This window comes from Miniopterus schreibersii (genome assembly GCF_964146895.1).
Source record: "Miniopterus schreibersii genome assembly, chromosome: 4".
Lineage (NCBI taxonomy): Eukaryota > Metazoa > Chordata > Mammalia > Chiroptera > Miniopteridae > Miniopterus > Miniopterus schreibersii.
Window position 1 is genome coordinate 69,042,016 of NC_138105.1, and position 14,461 is coordinate 69,056,476.

General features: G+C 47.3%; 1 protein-coding gene across 2 annotated transcripts in view; it reads right to left on the bottom strand.

Moving 5' to 3' along the window:
• Positions 1–14,461, bottom strand: part of DNMT1 (DNA methyltransferase 1) — a 42,403-nt gene that overhangs the window by 3,482 nt on the left and 24,460 nt on the right. For both annotated transcript variants that reach the window (XM_081135083.1, XM_081135084.1), the window contains exons 18-35: positions 14,156–14,248; positions 13,378–13,529; positions 13,030–13,217; positions 12,742–12,925; positions 10,888–10,985; positions 10,533–10,680; positions 9,384–9,499; positions 8,995–9,199; positions 8,781–8,914; positions 7,187–7,360; positions 6,776–6,997; positions 5,179–5,371; positions 3,842–3,926; positions 3,514–3,642; positions 3,080–3,362; positions 2,615–2,756; positions 1,139–1,305; positions 617–794 (exon numbers count right to left, since the gene is read on the bottom strand). In XM_081135083.1, coding sequence (XP_080991209.1) covers positions 617–794; positions 1,139–1,305; positions 2,615–2,756; positions 3,080–3,362; positions 3,514–3,642; positions 3,842–3,926; positions 5,179–5,371; positions 6,776–6,997; positions 7,187–7,360; positions 8,781–8,914; positions 8,995–9,199; positions 9,384–9,499; positions 10,533–10,680; positions 10,888–10,985; positions 12,742–12,925; positions 13,030–13,217; positions 13,378–13,529; positions 14,156–14,248 — 2,891 coding nt within the window. The remainder of the gene's footprint in view (positions 1–616; positions 795–1,138; positions 1,306–2,614; positions 2,757–3,079; positions 3,363–3,513; positions 3,643–3,841; positions 3,927–5,178; positions 5,372–6,775; positions 6,998–7,186; positions 7,361–8,780; positions 8,915–8,994; positions 9,200–9,383; positions 9,500–10,532; positions 10,681–10,887; positions 10,986–12,741; positions 12,926–13,029; positions 13,218–13,377; positions 13,530–14,155; positions 14,249–14,461) is intronic.

Below are 14,461 nucleotides of genomic sequence, written 5' to 3' on the forward strand. Positions count from 1 at the left end.
GGGCTGGGCACCACTGCTCTAGTCACTGGGAACACCACCATAACCAGGAACCCCCAAGGGGCTTATATTCCATTTGGGAAGAGTTACCCAAATGGATAGCCTGGGGATTATACATGTGCCATGAGACAGAGCTGGGATGTGGAATAATGTGGGGAAAACAGGTAACGGGATAGCTTAGGGCAAGTGTGGGGAGGATGCCTGAGCTGAGCCCTGAAGTATGAGGAGCCAGTAGCCGGGGGCACAAAAGGCCAGGTTTGGCCTATTTGGGACAACATGCAGAGAACAGGAATGGCAAGAGAAGTCCGTCAGCAGAGGGCACTGACCAGACACACCATTCCAAGCCTATTCCACGAAGAGCAAAAGCTCTTACTGAAGCTTTCCATAACTATGTGATGCTGTCAGGGGCATGGGCAGCGGGGAAAAGAAGAGAAGCAGGAGGAAGTGAGGCTGGGAGCTCATCAAGACAATGATTTGGGTTAGGGGCCAAGAGCAGAGAAGCTGGAGGGCGGGCTGGGATAAGATCCTGCTTTCCACCCCAAGCCTTGGCTGGGCTCCCCACAGGTCTGTTGTTCCTGTGAGGCAGCGCGAAGGAAGGTCCCCCATTGGGCAATGTTACCTTACAGATGTGGTCCCTGAGGATGGGCTGGTACTGAGAGCCCCGGAGCTGCCTCTGGAACCAGGACTGAGGCTCCCCGTTGTACAAGATCTCCAGTGCTGAAGCTCCGTTCCGGATCTCAGGAAGGTCAGACATCGTGTCACGTACGGTAATAGTTCGGAATGGACCCGAGCTCAGCCTGCAATAAAGTATTGGTACTTCTGGGGACACACATCACTGCTGTTCATCAAATCATAGTTGCCATCCCCTCACTGCTGGCACTGCCCTCTAGCGAGGACAACCCAGCTCAGAGGTCATAGGGCTGCCTGAGGTCACATGGGCAGTATTCTTCTTAGACTCTGTCTGGGAAGGGAATAGGCTATAGTTGGGTTTTGCTGATGACAGCAGCCAGGCCACTGCTCTGTATATAGTACTTACTTGGAGGTCAGAACTTCAGACAAGGTAGCAGAGTGCCAATGCCAAACTTCCTCGGGTAATGCTCACAAACACCGTGACACAGCAGAGTGAGCAGGGGGCTCCTACCTGGTTATGTTGCTGACAAACTTCTTGTCGTCCACCACGACGCTCAGCTGGCAGGCCCGGGGCGCAAACACGTGCAGTGGCTCTGGGAATAGGGGGAGCTTCTCCCCAGGGGCCGCCGCCAGGATAATGGCTCGCCTTCGTGTCTGGGCTACGCCATACTGACCAGCCTGTGCACAGGAGAGCCATAAACACAGGGTCAACTGGCACCTCCGACTGGCTGAATCAAGGTCTGGGGTCAGCAACACCCTACTTTCTGGAGTGGCTGGCTGGTGCACAGCTCACCTGGAAAGGCCCTAATTAAACTGAGCAGGTTTACTCCCAACAAGTAGTGAGACCAGCCCTGGCTGGGTAGCTGCTGGTTAGAGCGTCACCCTGATATGCCAAGGTTGCGGGTTCAATCCCCGGTTGGGACACATAGAAGAATCAACCAATGAATGAATAAATAAGTCGAACAACAAATCGATATTTCTCTCTCCCTAAAATCAATTTTTTAAAAAAAGTGAGGCTAGATGAAAGAACCTCAGATTCCATGTGGTGGCCATTGGAGAAGACAGAAGTGAACCCTGCTGGGGATTCAGCTACCTCTTTATAGAGCACTGTAAGGAACCCCACTGTCTCAGCACTTGTGGAGAAGAGAGGCCAAAAGAGACTGCACAGAGCCTAACCACTTACCTGGCAGCCCATGGATACAGGCAGAACACTGCTGCCAACTAGGCTTGACCAGTGGGCCTAGAGACCACAGAGGCTGAACTGAGGGGAGCCAGGCAGCCTTGGCACTTGCTCACTCATGGCTTTCCAGCCAACCTTCTCTCCCATTTTGATAGTCATCTCAGTATTAGTTATGCCAACAATGAGTGAATGGATACACAGAGTGGCTGCTTTCAGATAAGGCCTACTCCCCATGGGTCATCCCAGATTGCTATCTCTGCAGGCACAGCCACTGGTAGCCACCTGAAATGTGGCCCTTTGCCTTCTCTAGGTGTTTGTATGCACTTGCATTCACCCATAGGAAACACTCGTGTTTTACCCTGTAACATTTTGGTCTATGTGTGGTTTTGCCAACCAGGCCTCACCTACCCCTCCATGGAGATCTAACTGCTGCCTGGAGCATCATACTTGCCCACCACCATGCCCTATCGAGGAAAAAGAACTGGAAACAAAGCAGCCAAGAGCCCCCTTGCATGCAGTCCCTGCTCAGCACATGAGAGGATATAGCTCTCCAGAAGACCCTAAGGGGTCGACCTGCTGGGACACTGGCTGAGCTTTCAGATCTGAATGCTGTGGGCTTCACAGTGGTGAGTGCAGACCTCAGCAGCCATCTCCCTGTCCTTGCCAGCACAGTAGGCTACCACTCTAAGGCCTGACCCTTTGAGCCTTATTTTCAGTTGGAGACAGTTTGCTGCAGTCCAGGGACTGCTGACTTCCCTCCCGTCCACATTCATCCGCCCACCTTTCCCCCTTCCCTGCGAGTCCCACCTGCAACACGCCAAAGGTGCACTGATAACCCATGCGGACCAAGCAGCGGAGAGTGAGCTTTAGGACCATGGAGCGCTTGAAAGAGACAAAGTTCCTGACGTTCTCCAGGAGGAAGTACCTTGGCCGGTAGTAGTCACAGTAGCTGTGGGAGGCAGGAGAGACTACAAGTCATCATTTGGATCTAGATAAAAAAGACCTGCTCTACCAAAAGCCATTCCTGAAAGGTCAATGTCTGGCTATAGAGAAACTGAACCTCCCAACTTCTGAGGTCTCTGCCAAGCAGAAAGTGAGCAGTGAATTTCCTGAAGGCAAAGGCCTGGTGTTTCACCTCAGCACATGGACTTCAGCAGCTGCAAAGGCTACAGCAGTTACCGTTCACCTGGCACACCCAGCACCGCAAGCCCAGGGCAGTCTATCTAGTTACCTATAGGCAGCACTGAACAGAGGGACCTCTGTTCCGTTTACCTGAGGAAAGAGACCACCAGAGAGTTCTTGAACTTGGAGTAGGTACGAGAATTGAAGCGGTTCATGCCACTGAAACCTTGGCAGGGTGGCCCACCACACAACATCTCCACGTCTCCTTTCTGAGGCAGCTTCTGGCCGCGGGAGTTGGTCACCTCCCCAGCCATGACCAGCTTCAGCAGGACATTGCAGTCCTCCATGAACACTGTGGACCTGGGGTTGTTCAACCTGAACGCCTGGGCCGCAGGGTCCCACATCTCAATGGCCCACAGTGTTTCTGAGATGCCTGGCAGATAAAGGGACAAAGATGGGCTCTGAACATCCTGGAATGAGACTCTTGAGTCAGAAAGGTGACCAGAGACAGAAAGCTCTTCCAGACAGAACATGTCCGGTCTGGTTTTACTAGTTGTGCAAAGCAAAAACCTCCTGGCCTTTACCTGCTTGGTGGAATCCTTCCGATAATCCCCCACACCCAGAAAACACATCCAGGGTCCGCAGTTTTGGCAGGTGAATTTCCGTCTTGGGTTCGCTTGGCTCACATGTCTGAGATTTTGCCCTGCCTTTCCCTGGAGGACATAGGCCACAAATTAAATCAGGGCTTTGACTTGCTTTCTTTAAACACCTTATTGATTCAAAGATGGCTTCACTTTGAGTTGTTAACACAGAAAATAAGGCAACATCAGGGGCTGTTCTTTTACACTGATCATAAGTATCACGAGTTATAGAAAATGGACTTGAAAAGAACCCTATGGAATAACAACATACCTTTTCCCTTCCCTTTCCCTTTGTTTCCAGGGCTACGGGCATGGTTGGGAGGATCTTCAAAGCTTTTGCTCTTGGCATTATAGGCCTGGGAAGGGAAGAACCACAATATTCTGGCGGAGAAACACATTGGTCCCCTCTCTAACAAGTTAATTTGATAAAGATCTATTTAACTTCTCCCTGAATATGTCCATAAGCAATTAGCCACTACTAAGTACTTTGATTTTACTATACTGGAAATAAGTTGTATTAGTACAAATATTTTATGTGGTTGACATTGAGATTCCTGCTTTATATAAGTGCCTGGACTGCTCATTCTAAAAATAGGCAAAAGCCGGGCTGGCATGGCTCAGAGGTTGAGCATCAACCTATGATCCAGGAGATCGAGGTTCTATTCCCAGTCAGGGCACATGCCCAGGTTGCAGCTCGATCCCCAGTAGGGGGCGTGCAGGAGGCAGTTAATCAATGACTCTCATCACTGATGTTTCTCTCTCTCTCCCTCTCCCTTCTCTCTGAAATCAATAAAGATATATTTTAAAAAATAATAAATAAAAATAGGCAAGTGTTACACCAAGAAACTACAGTCTCATGAAGCTATCTACACTGGAACCTGGGGAAACAGGCATGTGTCGTTTTTAAGTGCGCCAACAGAGAAAGGCCATGCTCAGACAATTTAAAAGTGATTAGCTTGGTTAACAGACTCCTGGATCTTTTCTCAATAACCAGGGCCAGCTACATGTGTGTGGTCCTGAACTGGATGCACATACCTGGCTGAAGGGACTGAGGGGCAGGACTGTTTCTCCCTGGGAAAGGGGCTCCTTTCCCTAACTCACACTAAGGTTGAGCTAGAAGAGGCGACTTAATAGTCTTCAAATAAATTTTCATTGTATTAGGACACTCAAGTATTATATTTATATCCTTGTACTATTTTCTATATTTATTGATTTTTAGAGAGAGGAAGGGGAAGAGAGAGGAAAAACATTGATGTGAGAGCAGAACATCGATATGCTGCCTCTTGCTTGCTGCACATCCCTCACTGAAGAGCAAGCTGCTACGGGGGCATGTGCCCTGACTGTGAATTGAACTGGTGACCCAACCAACTGAGCCATACCAGCCAGGGATCATTGTACTTTTTAAAAAGCCAAATGTAGGAGCATTTGAGATCACTGGCTTCCCAGCAATTGTCAGTTTGGCTCAAATAGAAGCTAATATGAATAAATAATAAAAAGCCAAAAGTATTAAGTTTCAGACTTGAATGTATAATTAAACTGCTTTCTCAGGGGCTGTGAGAGTTTGACCTGGAGCCCTTACCCCTCCCTCCAATAAGCCCAGAGCATCACCTCAAGGAAGTAGAAGCGGTCTGGGCCTCCAGTTGAGAAGTCCTGCAGGCACTCGGGCAGGTCCTCCCCGTATTCCACAGTGCAGCGGCCCTGCACATCAGTGAAGTCCACCACGGCCTCCTCATCACTCCAGTAAAGCAGGTTGATGTCTGCATGGTAACTTGCTGGAGTGGACTTGTGTGTGTTCTCCGGCCTGTGAGCAGAAGCGTCTTTGTTAGCAATTTTTTTTTTTACTGTTTTTATTGATTTCAAAGAGAGGAAGGGAGAGAGAGAAACATCCATCAGCTGCTTCCTGCATGCCCCCTACTGGGGATTGAGCCCACAACCCAGGCATGTGCCCTGACTGGGAATCAACCGGTGACCTCCTGGTGCATGGGCCATAGCTCAACCAACTGAGCTACACTGGCCAGGGAGCAATTCTGTTTTGCTGTGAGCTGACAAAGAGTTAAATAGTACCACATTCCTGGGGGTGCTCAGAGAATCCATGGGTAAAGATCATGACCCCCCAATCAGGTCAGCTTGATAATTATCTTAGTTGGCACTAGACACTACAAACAGGATTCTTTGCAACAAATGCTCCTTCTGTGGGTGTTTCATAGAACTGGACGGCTTGATGCTGTAGAGAAGCAACCATTATGCGTAACTAAACATTAAACCTTAAGGGAGTTAGGTTTGTTGAATCATTTGCTTGCTCTTCATGTCCCCACTGCAATCCAAACAGACTGGCCCTGTGTCAAGACTGAGCCCGCACCCTGGCCTGTGTGGCTCAGTTGGTTGGGCGTCATCCCATGCACCAAAAGGTTGCCAGTTTGATTCCCAGTCAGGGAACATGCCTGGACTGGGGGCTCAACCCTGGGTAGGAGGCATGCAGGAGGCAGCCAACTGATGTTCTGCTCTTACATTGATGTTTTCTCTCTCCTCCCCTTCTTCTCCCTCTAAAAATAAAAAATAAGTTAAAAAAAAAAAAAAAAAAAAGGCTGTGGCTGTCTAGAGCTTCTTTTTCTCACTTATACTGGTCAAATTTCTTCTTTCTTTCCCATTGCTACAAGTGATTATTACAAGGACTTCAGAAAGTCTTTGATGACTTAATCAAAAAGTGAAGCAATGTTATAACTATCAGTATGTATGGCTTAGTTTCTGCTTAGCTCCTAATCACTACCAGTTACTAGGGTCCCAGAAAAAGACTCAGTGCAGTGAAGACTTTGGGAAAAGTATAGATGGAGAAAAATGCCAGAAACAGGAAGATGAGAGCTGGGAGGGACAAGGGGAAGGGGGTGCAACACAGCTTGTAAATAGAACCCTAGGTTCTCTGGGGGTGCCTCAGGCAAAGCCCAGGACATTCTACCTCTGCCTTTGTCACACTCTGAACTGAAGCTTAAGGATTTCTTTGGAGAGAGAACTCAGCAGCTTTAAAATAAGGTCTAAAAGCAAGGCTAGGAACTATATAATTTGAGTCACTGTCAGCACTAATCAGAAAAACAGCTACTTCTATCTAACTCTTAAAACATCACTGTGTGTGCTATGTTATAACCCTGTTTCAGGCAGAACTTTCTGGAAGAGTCTGCTGCCTCCTGGAAGAGCAGAGGGCATCACTGACCTGTAGAACTTGTTCAGTCTGATCTTGATGTCCGTCTCATTGGGCTTGCCATTGTTCTTCTTGACACAGAAGATCTCTTTGATGCGGCCAATTCGGTATGGCTCAGGGGCATCCAGGTTGCTGCCTTTGATGTAGTCTGAGTATTTCCGGTAGTGTTCTGGATACAGGTCTTCATCCACAGGCTCCTTCCGTGGACGTTTCACAGGACTGGACAGCTTGATGCTGCAGAGAAACAAATGTTACATGTTATTGAACATTAAACCTGAAAAAGTAGGTAATTCAGCACGACTGACCAGTGACAATGGCTCAGGCAACAGCTGGTACAAGGGGTGCAGGGTGGGGGACATTTCAAAGACAACTCTGTACTGGCCCAGGGAGCCTGGCCCTGACCTAGGCAGAGGGGGAACTCACTTGAACGTGAAAGCCTCTGGGAGAAGGTACACGCCATCACCCACTCGATACTGGATGCCATCCTTGGAGGCTGAGCTGTAGAAAACCCGGCCGTCCATGTCGTCGATCTGCTCGAGGACCCTGGGAATTTCCTTTTGTCTCATTTCAGCCAAACGGGCACAGCTTGTGCAGAATCTGAAGGAGTAAAGGACAAAAGCTAAAAGGCCCTGAGGTGGCAGGTAATGACTACAACAGAGCTGCTGGCTTAACCCAGAGACTCTGGTGACCAAGAGAAAATATCTGCAGATGTTTGAAGGAAATGGCTTTCCTGTACTTTATGTTCATACTTTGAAAGCACTTAGTTGGGAACAAAGTCCAGAGATACATACAACACAAGAAAATATCAAGCCTATCCCACTTTTGAGTATTTGCTATAAAAACCGTAAGACATTAATGGAATCTAAAATATGGTGAAAAAGACAGCAGAAGCAAGAATACAAAGAGTGGTTCAGTTAGGAACTCATAATATCCGAGCAGGCTCATACTATCATCTCTATAAAGGCTAAAGAGGTATTCGGTAAAGTTCCTTAAAGGACAGTTAAAGGCTGTCTTTAAAATGGAGATTTAATGCCCTGGCTGGGCATGGCTCAGCAGTTGAGCATCGACCTAGGATCCAGGAGATTATGGTTCGTTTCCTGGTCAGGGCACATGCCCAGGTTGCAGCTCAATCCCCAGCAGGGGGCGTGCAAGAGACAGCCGATCAATGACTCTCTCATTGATGTTTCTATCTCTCTCTTCCCTTCCTCTCTGAAATATATATATTTTTAAAAATAAGAAATGGAGATAAAAAAAAAAAAAAGATCAAGTCAAAGCAGCACCAGGTTAAGTGGGAAAACACCAGAAGCACCTTGCCCCATCAGCCTCACTGCTGCTCTAGAGGTACTGGTGCCACTTTTAGTCAAAAGAAGTGAGGTATAGAGGTTAGAAAGGAAAGTAAGCGGCACTAAACATTTAAAACAAGCGAGACTCCCTAAAAGCAGTCACCCATCAGTTAGAATAAAATAGAATCAAAGATCTCACTTAGAAGATACCTAAGAAACAAAAGAACACACATGACATCTGTGATGCAGACACTGAAGAACATGTAAAAAGGCCGGAAATAGAAAGATAAATCCTGCTCCTGGACATGAGAGCTTCTCATAAAGGTAACTCCGTGCCCAGGCTGTCCATACATCTAAAGCCACTGCAACAAAGGCAGGCTGGGCCCTGGCTGGGTGGCTCAGTTGGTTGGACCATTGTCTCATACACGAAAAAGGTTGCGGGTTCGATTCCCAGTTGGAGAACCTAGAGGAGGCAACCTATCGATCTTTCCCTTCTTCTCTCTAAAAATCAATAAAAACATATCCTTGGGTGAAGATGAAAACAAACAAACAAAAACAACAACAACACAACTTTCAATGCCAGGCTGGTCTTGGGTTAATAAGGAAAACAATCAGATTGAGTCCAGAAAGCAAACCCAGCAGATGGAAGCATGTGAAAAACTAGTGATTCACGCAGAAGCATGGTGTCCTCCCCAAGAAGGGGGACAACACCAGGGGCCAGTATCAGCACTCACTTGTACTTGTTGTCCTCCGTTGGCCGAGTTTTTGGAGGGGACTCAAATCTTGCATAGTTTTGATCGTACCACAGCTGGTAGAAATAGGTCTTCCCATTGTCCTCTGGCATCAGGGCCTCAGGATCCATGCCTCCCTTAGAGGACAAGGATGCTGTGTCAGGCATAAGCCCACACAGTAAGAGAAGAGCACATCTGAGGGGCTCTGGGCACTCACCTCCATGGCCCAGTTTTCCGATGGAGGTTTATAGACGACTGTCACCTTGCTGTGAATGTATGACAGCTGCATGTCCTCACACTCGTCTACCAGGAACAGCTCGAGGGGGTCCGACGTGGCCCCGAGGACTGTGTCTGTGCCAGCACAGAACCAGTGGGCATGAAACATCTGTCCTTGACTGCTGTCCTCCCACAATGCGGTGACCCTAGAGATTAGAAGAGCAAAGGGAAGAACGTTCTAACTTCATTGGCAAATCTACTTAGTTTACTTAGGGGAAGTTTTGTTTCAGTCTAGAACAAAAAGCTGCTGTTGCTATTCTTGCAAACAGGCATCTCCTACCTGTTCAAGAGAAAGTGTGTGCTGAAGTCAGCAAAGGGAAAGATACAAACCTTGCTAAGTACAGTGGTTTTGAGGAGTCATCTGGAATAACAGAGACACAGTCCCCCACTTCCAGGGTTTCCGAGTCAATGCACACCTTCTTATAGTAAGTCTTCTTGCCATCAGTCTGAAAACAAAGCTTATTTCAGGTGGAGATGGGTTTGAAGGTCCATGCTAGGTCTGACCTGCATGGTGTTCTTATTAAGTATAAAGGTATAACCCATAATGATTTCATTAAGAATTCATGGGTTCTACTGGTCTGGCTCCTATAGAAAACATCTACATCCCTATGGTCTCTCTATTGTCAGCTCTGCCCTTGCCAGTCAGCAGCAAATCAGATTCCAGCATTTCGTAACAGCACGGGTACCAACTCTCATTGTGCTCCTAAAGCCACATCCCATTCCCAACTCCTCAGTCACACAGGCCTCTTTCCTTTTCTCCCACAAGGAAAACTGGTTCCCACCTCAGGGCCTCTGCCCGGGTTCTTCCTCACATCTTCATGGGGTGGCTCCTCTCCCACCTTCTGGGTCTCAGCTCAGATGTCACCTCCTAGGGGAAGCCTCACAGCCCCAGCCCCTGTCTACCTCTCCATCCTCCCAGCAGGACATGTGTCTGTCCTCCTGCCCTGGATCATCAGCACCACAGGGCAAGGGTGGAGCCACGTCCAGGCTTGACGCAGAGGGAGCCTCACGCCTGCTAAACGAACAGTCTATATCTTTGGCTTATGAACATCAAGGAAGCAGTGCTGAGACATTCCCTTTCCAGCTCTGGTAAAGGAACTGAGTCTTAGATGGGGAGGTGACCACAGAATGACCAGGAGGGAACCTGCTAGTGTCCTGAAGACACTTGACTCCCAGGCTGGATGTTGACAACTCTCTTCAAAACAAGCTTTAAAGGGGAAGCAGCCCGACTCTTAAACTGTGTCAATTACCCATTTTGGAAGTTAAGGGAAACCAAGTCTTTGGGCAGACAAACAAAAACACATTTCTGGTGTGTGGTCATAGGCCTGGGCCTAGGCCACAGCCTCACAGCCAGCCCTGCTCCTCTCACGAGGCAAGCGACCAGGACTCAGGCTGCTTAAGAGGCCTGGTGGTGAGACACCAGGAGATAACTCACTTCTGGGTGGCAGTACAAAGACAGAGAGCCTCCTCCAGCATTACCTTGATAGCATCTCCAATCCAAGAGATCCGGTTCTTATTCTGTTTCTTTTTCTTCCCCTGATGCATTTTTTTGGGTGACGGCATCTCTGGGATATTGTCATCTACTTCTTCGTCATCATCTGCCTCCTTCATGGCCATATTGGGACACCTACAAAGTCACTTGTATAAGCAAGTCCTCTTTTGTAAGTAAAACCGCCTGGGGCTGTTTGGGTCAGATAATGAGGACAGGCCCGGGGACAATGTGAGATCAAGCACTACTGCCTGCTCTGCACATTTCAACACAGCCATCCACACAGTGTTCAGCCCTCAGCTGGCACTGTCCTCTGCTACCAGAACAAGCGTCGGCCAAGCCTACCTCCTCTCTTGGCAGGCCTGTTTGCTCCGGCCGCTTCCACCAAACTTAACCATATCCTTACAGGCTTTACACTTTCCACACTCGGGTTGCTGACAAACCTGGAAGATATTTAAAAAGTAAACCAAATGGCCATTAGTAACAATTAGTAACCAGGTTTTTGGTGAATTACAATTTTATTTTATTTTTAAAAAATTTTCAATCCTCACCCGAGGATATTTTTTCCATTGCTTTTCAGAGAGAGTAGAGGGAGAGAAAACAAACAAACATCGATATGAAAGACACATGGATTGGTTGTCTCCCGTACACACCCCGACCGGGGCCAGGGATCAAGCCTGCAACCAAGGTACATGCCCTTGACTGGACTAGAACCAGGGACCCTTTAGTCTGCAGGCCGACGCTCTAGCCACTGAGCCAAACCAGCTAGGGGGTGAGTTACAATTTTAGAAATTGTATATTTAGCCTCATTAGAGGTAAGAGAAATAAGAGTCAGGAACAAGGTGCACTAGCCAGTCTGGTTCAGTGGTTAGAGCACCGGCCAACAGACTGAAGGGTAGCCGGTTTGATTCTGATCAAGGGAGCGTACCTTGGTTGCATGCTTGACCCTGGCCCTGGTTGGGGAACATGTGGGAGGCAACTAATCGATGTGACTCTCACATCAATGTTTCTCTCTCCCCCCATCCCCCTTCGACTCTCAAAAAAAAGAAAATAATTCAATGGGAAAAAAAATATCCTCAGGTGAAGATTATCCCCGCAAAAAATACTGAAGGAACAAGGTACCATTCATACGCCCCAGATTAGCAAAGGTTAAGAAGCTGGGCATGTGGTGTTGAAATGTGTGGGGGAAAATGGCTCTGCTCACAGGGTTTAAGTTGCTAGCACCACTTTGGAGAACAGTTTTCTATATCAAAGTTAAGTTTATAACCCGCACCCCAGCAACTCTACTTCAAAATAGAGGCAGTCACAGAAGTCTTGTTTAAGGATGCTGCCACAGCATGATTTATAATATTGAAAGTTGCCCATCATCGAGAGGTAAATTGGGACTGTCATATAATGCAGTACAATGAAACAGCCAAAACAAATTAACTAGATTTACCTATATCAACACATAACATGATTACAAAGAATACCAGTTATGTATATATAAAAAACATTTTAAGGCTTAGATACATGTGCTAGATGAAAAAAAACAAAACAGGAATGGTTTTGCACATTCCTGTTAAGGGCTGCCACTGAAGACAAAAGGAAATGCCCTGAATCCAGTGGACATTGTGAACACAGGGCAGTTCTAAAAGCAGCTGTTGTATTTTTGCACCCAAGTTTTCGTCCAAAATAAGTCAAATAACCGATACCAAAATATATCCGATATCTGGGTCACAGAAGATTAGGATTAATTTCTCCAGAATGAAGTAAAAAAAAAATACTTAAAATTCACAGAAAGGTCTTTTAAGGCCTCAAATTTCAAATCTAAGTTGGATAGACCCCACTCTTCCGGGAAAGTTATAGAATAAGACAAGACAGGCTTCTGGGAGGATGTCCTGCCCTCTGAGGAAGTCACTCCCTCTGCCTTCACACTGAGGCTTTCAGGCACAATGAGATGTAAGCAGAGCAAACGCCACCCAGAGGCTAGGCTTTCTAGTTTGTGACAGTGGCGTTAAGAGCAAAGCATCTGAGCACACCAATTTCAACAGCTGCCTTATCAATCTGTTTTGTGAGGCATGCAGTTCTTCCCAGATCACCAACTTTCTCCAAACTAATGTTTCAGGGGTCACATTTGACCAGTGAGTATCTCAAGCCAGAAAGAGAAAGAAATGAGGTGCTCGAATTACATGGAGAACCCAGCCTAGGTGAGGTTACCTCGCAGACACCACACCGCCGGCGTTTGAAGGAGTTCTCCTTATCTTCTCTGTCATCCTTTTCAATTTGCTCTGCGAAGAAAGTGTCGAAGATCTGGTAGACCAGCTTGGTGGTGGTGGCTTTAGTGGGGCCTTTGTCCTTCTCCTTGGTGGAATGACTGATGGTCTGACGGCTTTTAGCTCGCCTGGGAGAGAGGTTCCCATCATGTTTGCAGGCTGGGGAAGAGTGCATGAGACACTCTGCCTTCCCTGCTCTCAGGTCTTCAATTTTACTCTGTTGTGTCCTTACCTTCTTCCCAGGGTGACCCCAGCCAACTTGATCAGGTCTCTCATGCAGGGGCTCAGGAAGATGGGCTGTTCATCACTGTCCCCAGCTGCATCGTAACTCTCTACTTGTTCCACCACAAACTGAGCATGTCGAAGGAGAGAATCCTCCGTGAATCGATTCAGATTGAGCACCGAAGGAGGAACAGTGGTCTTTAAGAAAAAACACATCAGAAGTTTCTTAGGATTAAGCAAAACTGTTCTAATCGAACTAAAAAAGTTTCTGGTGATTCTAGACACGAGTTTTTCAGCAGTATCTATATTGCATATAAACAGGTGTGAATCCCAGATTACACAGAACCTAACCTCATACCTCAATCTTATTGATCAGGTCTTCATAGGTCGAGTCAGGGTTGCTCTGCAGGAACTCAACGACTATCTTACTTATGTAGATCTTCTCTTGCATTACGCTGAACACTGGTGCATACTCTGGGCTAGGATCCATCAGAATGTATTCAGCAAAGGCTGGAGTGAACAAAAGATATTTTTAAAAAGCAGTTTGAACCGGATGGCAGTTATGGTGGACAAAGGGCAGAGATGAGACTATGAAGTCAATCAGTGTTATTAGCTCATTCAGAAGTGGCCTAGCCCGGCAGGGCGTGGCTCGGCGGTTAGGCGTCGGCCTAGGATCCAGGCGATCAGGGTTCGATTCCCGATCGGGGTACATGCCCGGTTGTGGGCTTGATCAATGACTCTCTCCTCATTATGTTTCTGCCTCTCTCCCTCCCTCTCCTTTCCTCTCTCTGAAATCAATAAAGATATATTAAAAAAAGAAAAAGAAAAAAGAAGTGGCCTATTTGAGCTGATTAGAGAACTGGGTGAGGGGCTTTCATTTAGGTCATCTCTGGTTTTTGAAATTTGGTCTGGGTTAGAGTTGCAAAAATATGACCTACTTGTATTACTAGAGGGTCAGTTCCAAGGCTAGCTATAACTAATATGAGAGGCCACCCCAGAGCCCCACGTGGTTACATGGTTAGTGGTGTTCATATGAGCCTGGTGAGACGTCCCAAAGCCCAACCAAGCCCCAGGGAAGACAGAAGCAAAGGCTCCTTTCATAACCCAGAACAGTCCACAGTTGGCCACATACTTACAGGTGCTGAAGCCAATGAGAGCCTTTTCACCTCCATCAAAGCCAGTGATCCACCATTCATTGATGGGGCCAAGGTTTTTGCCATTAACACCACCTAAGAGATGGAAAAGAAAAACAGTTTCTTGAAAGGAAATGGACTCAGATATGGCTCACATAAAAATCTCAGCAGGGTCAAGTGGCCCTCTAAGTGCCACCTAAGTTGACATCCCTTTATCAGCCAAGCCAGGCAGTCCTCAGAGACAGAGAAATCAGAGAGCATTTCCTTATAGCTGTTCACAGAGCAGCCTCAAGCCCTAACCTGAAGAGG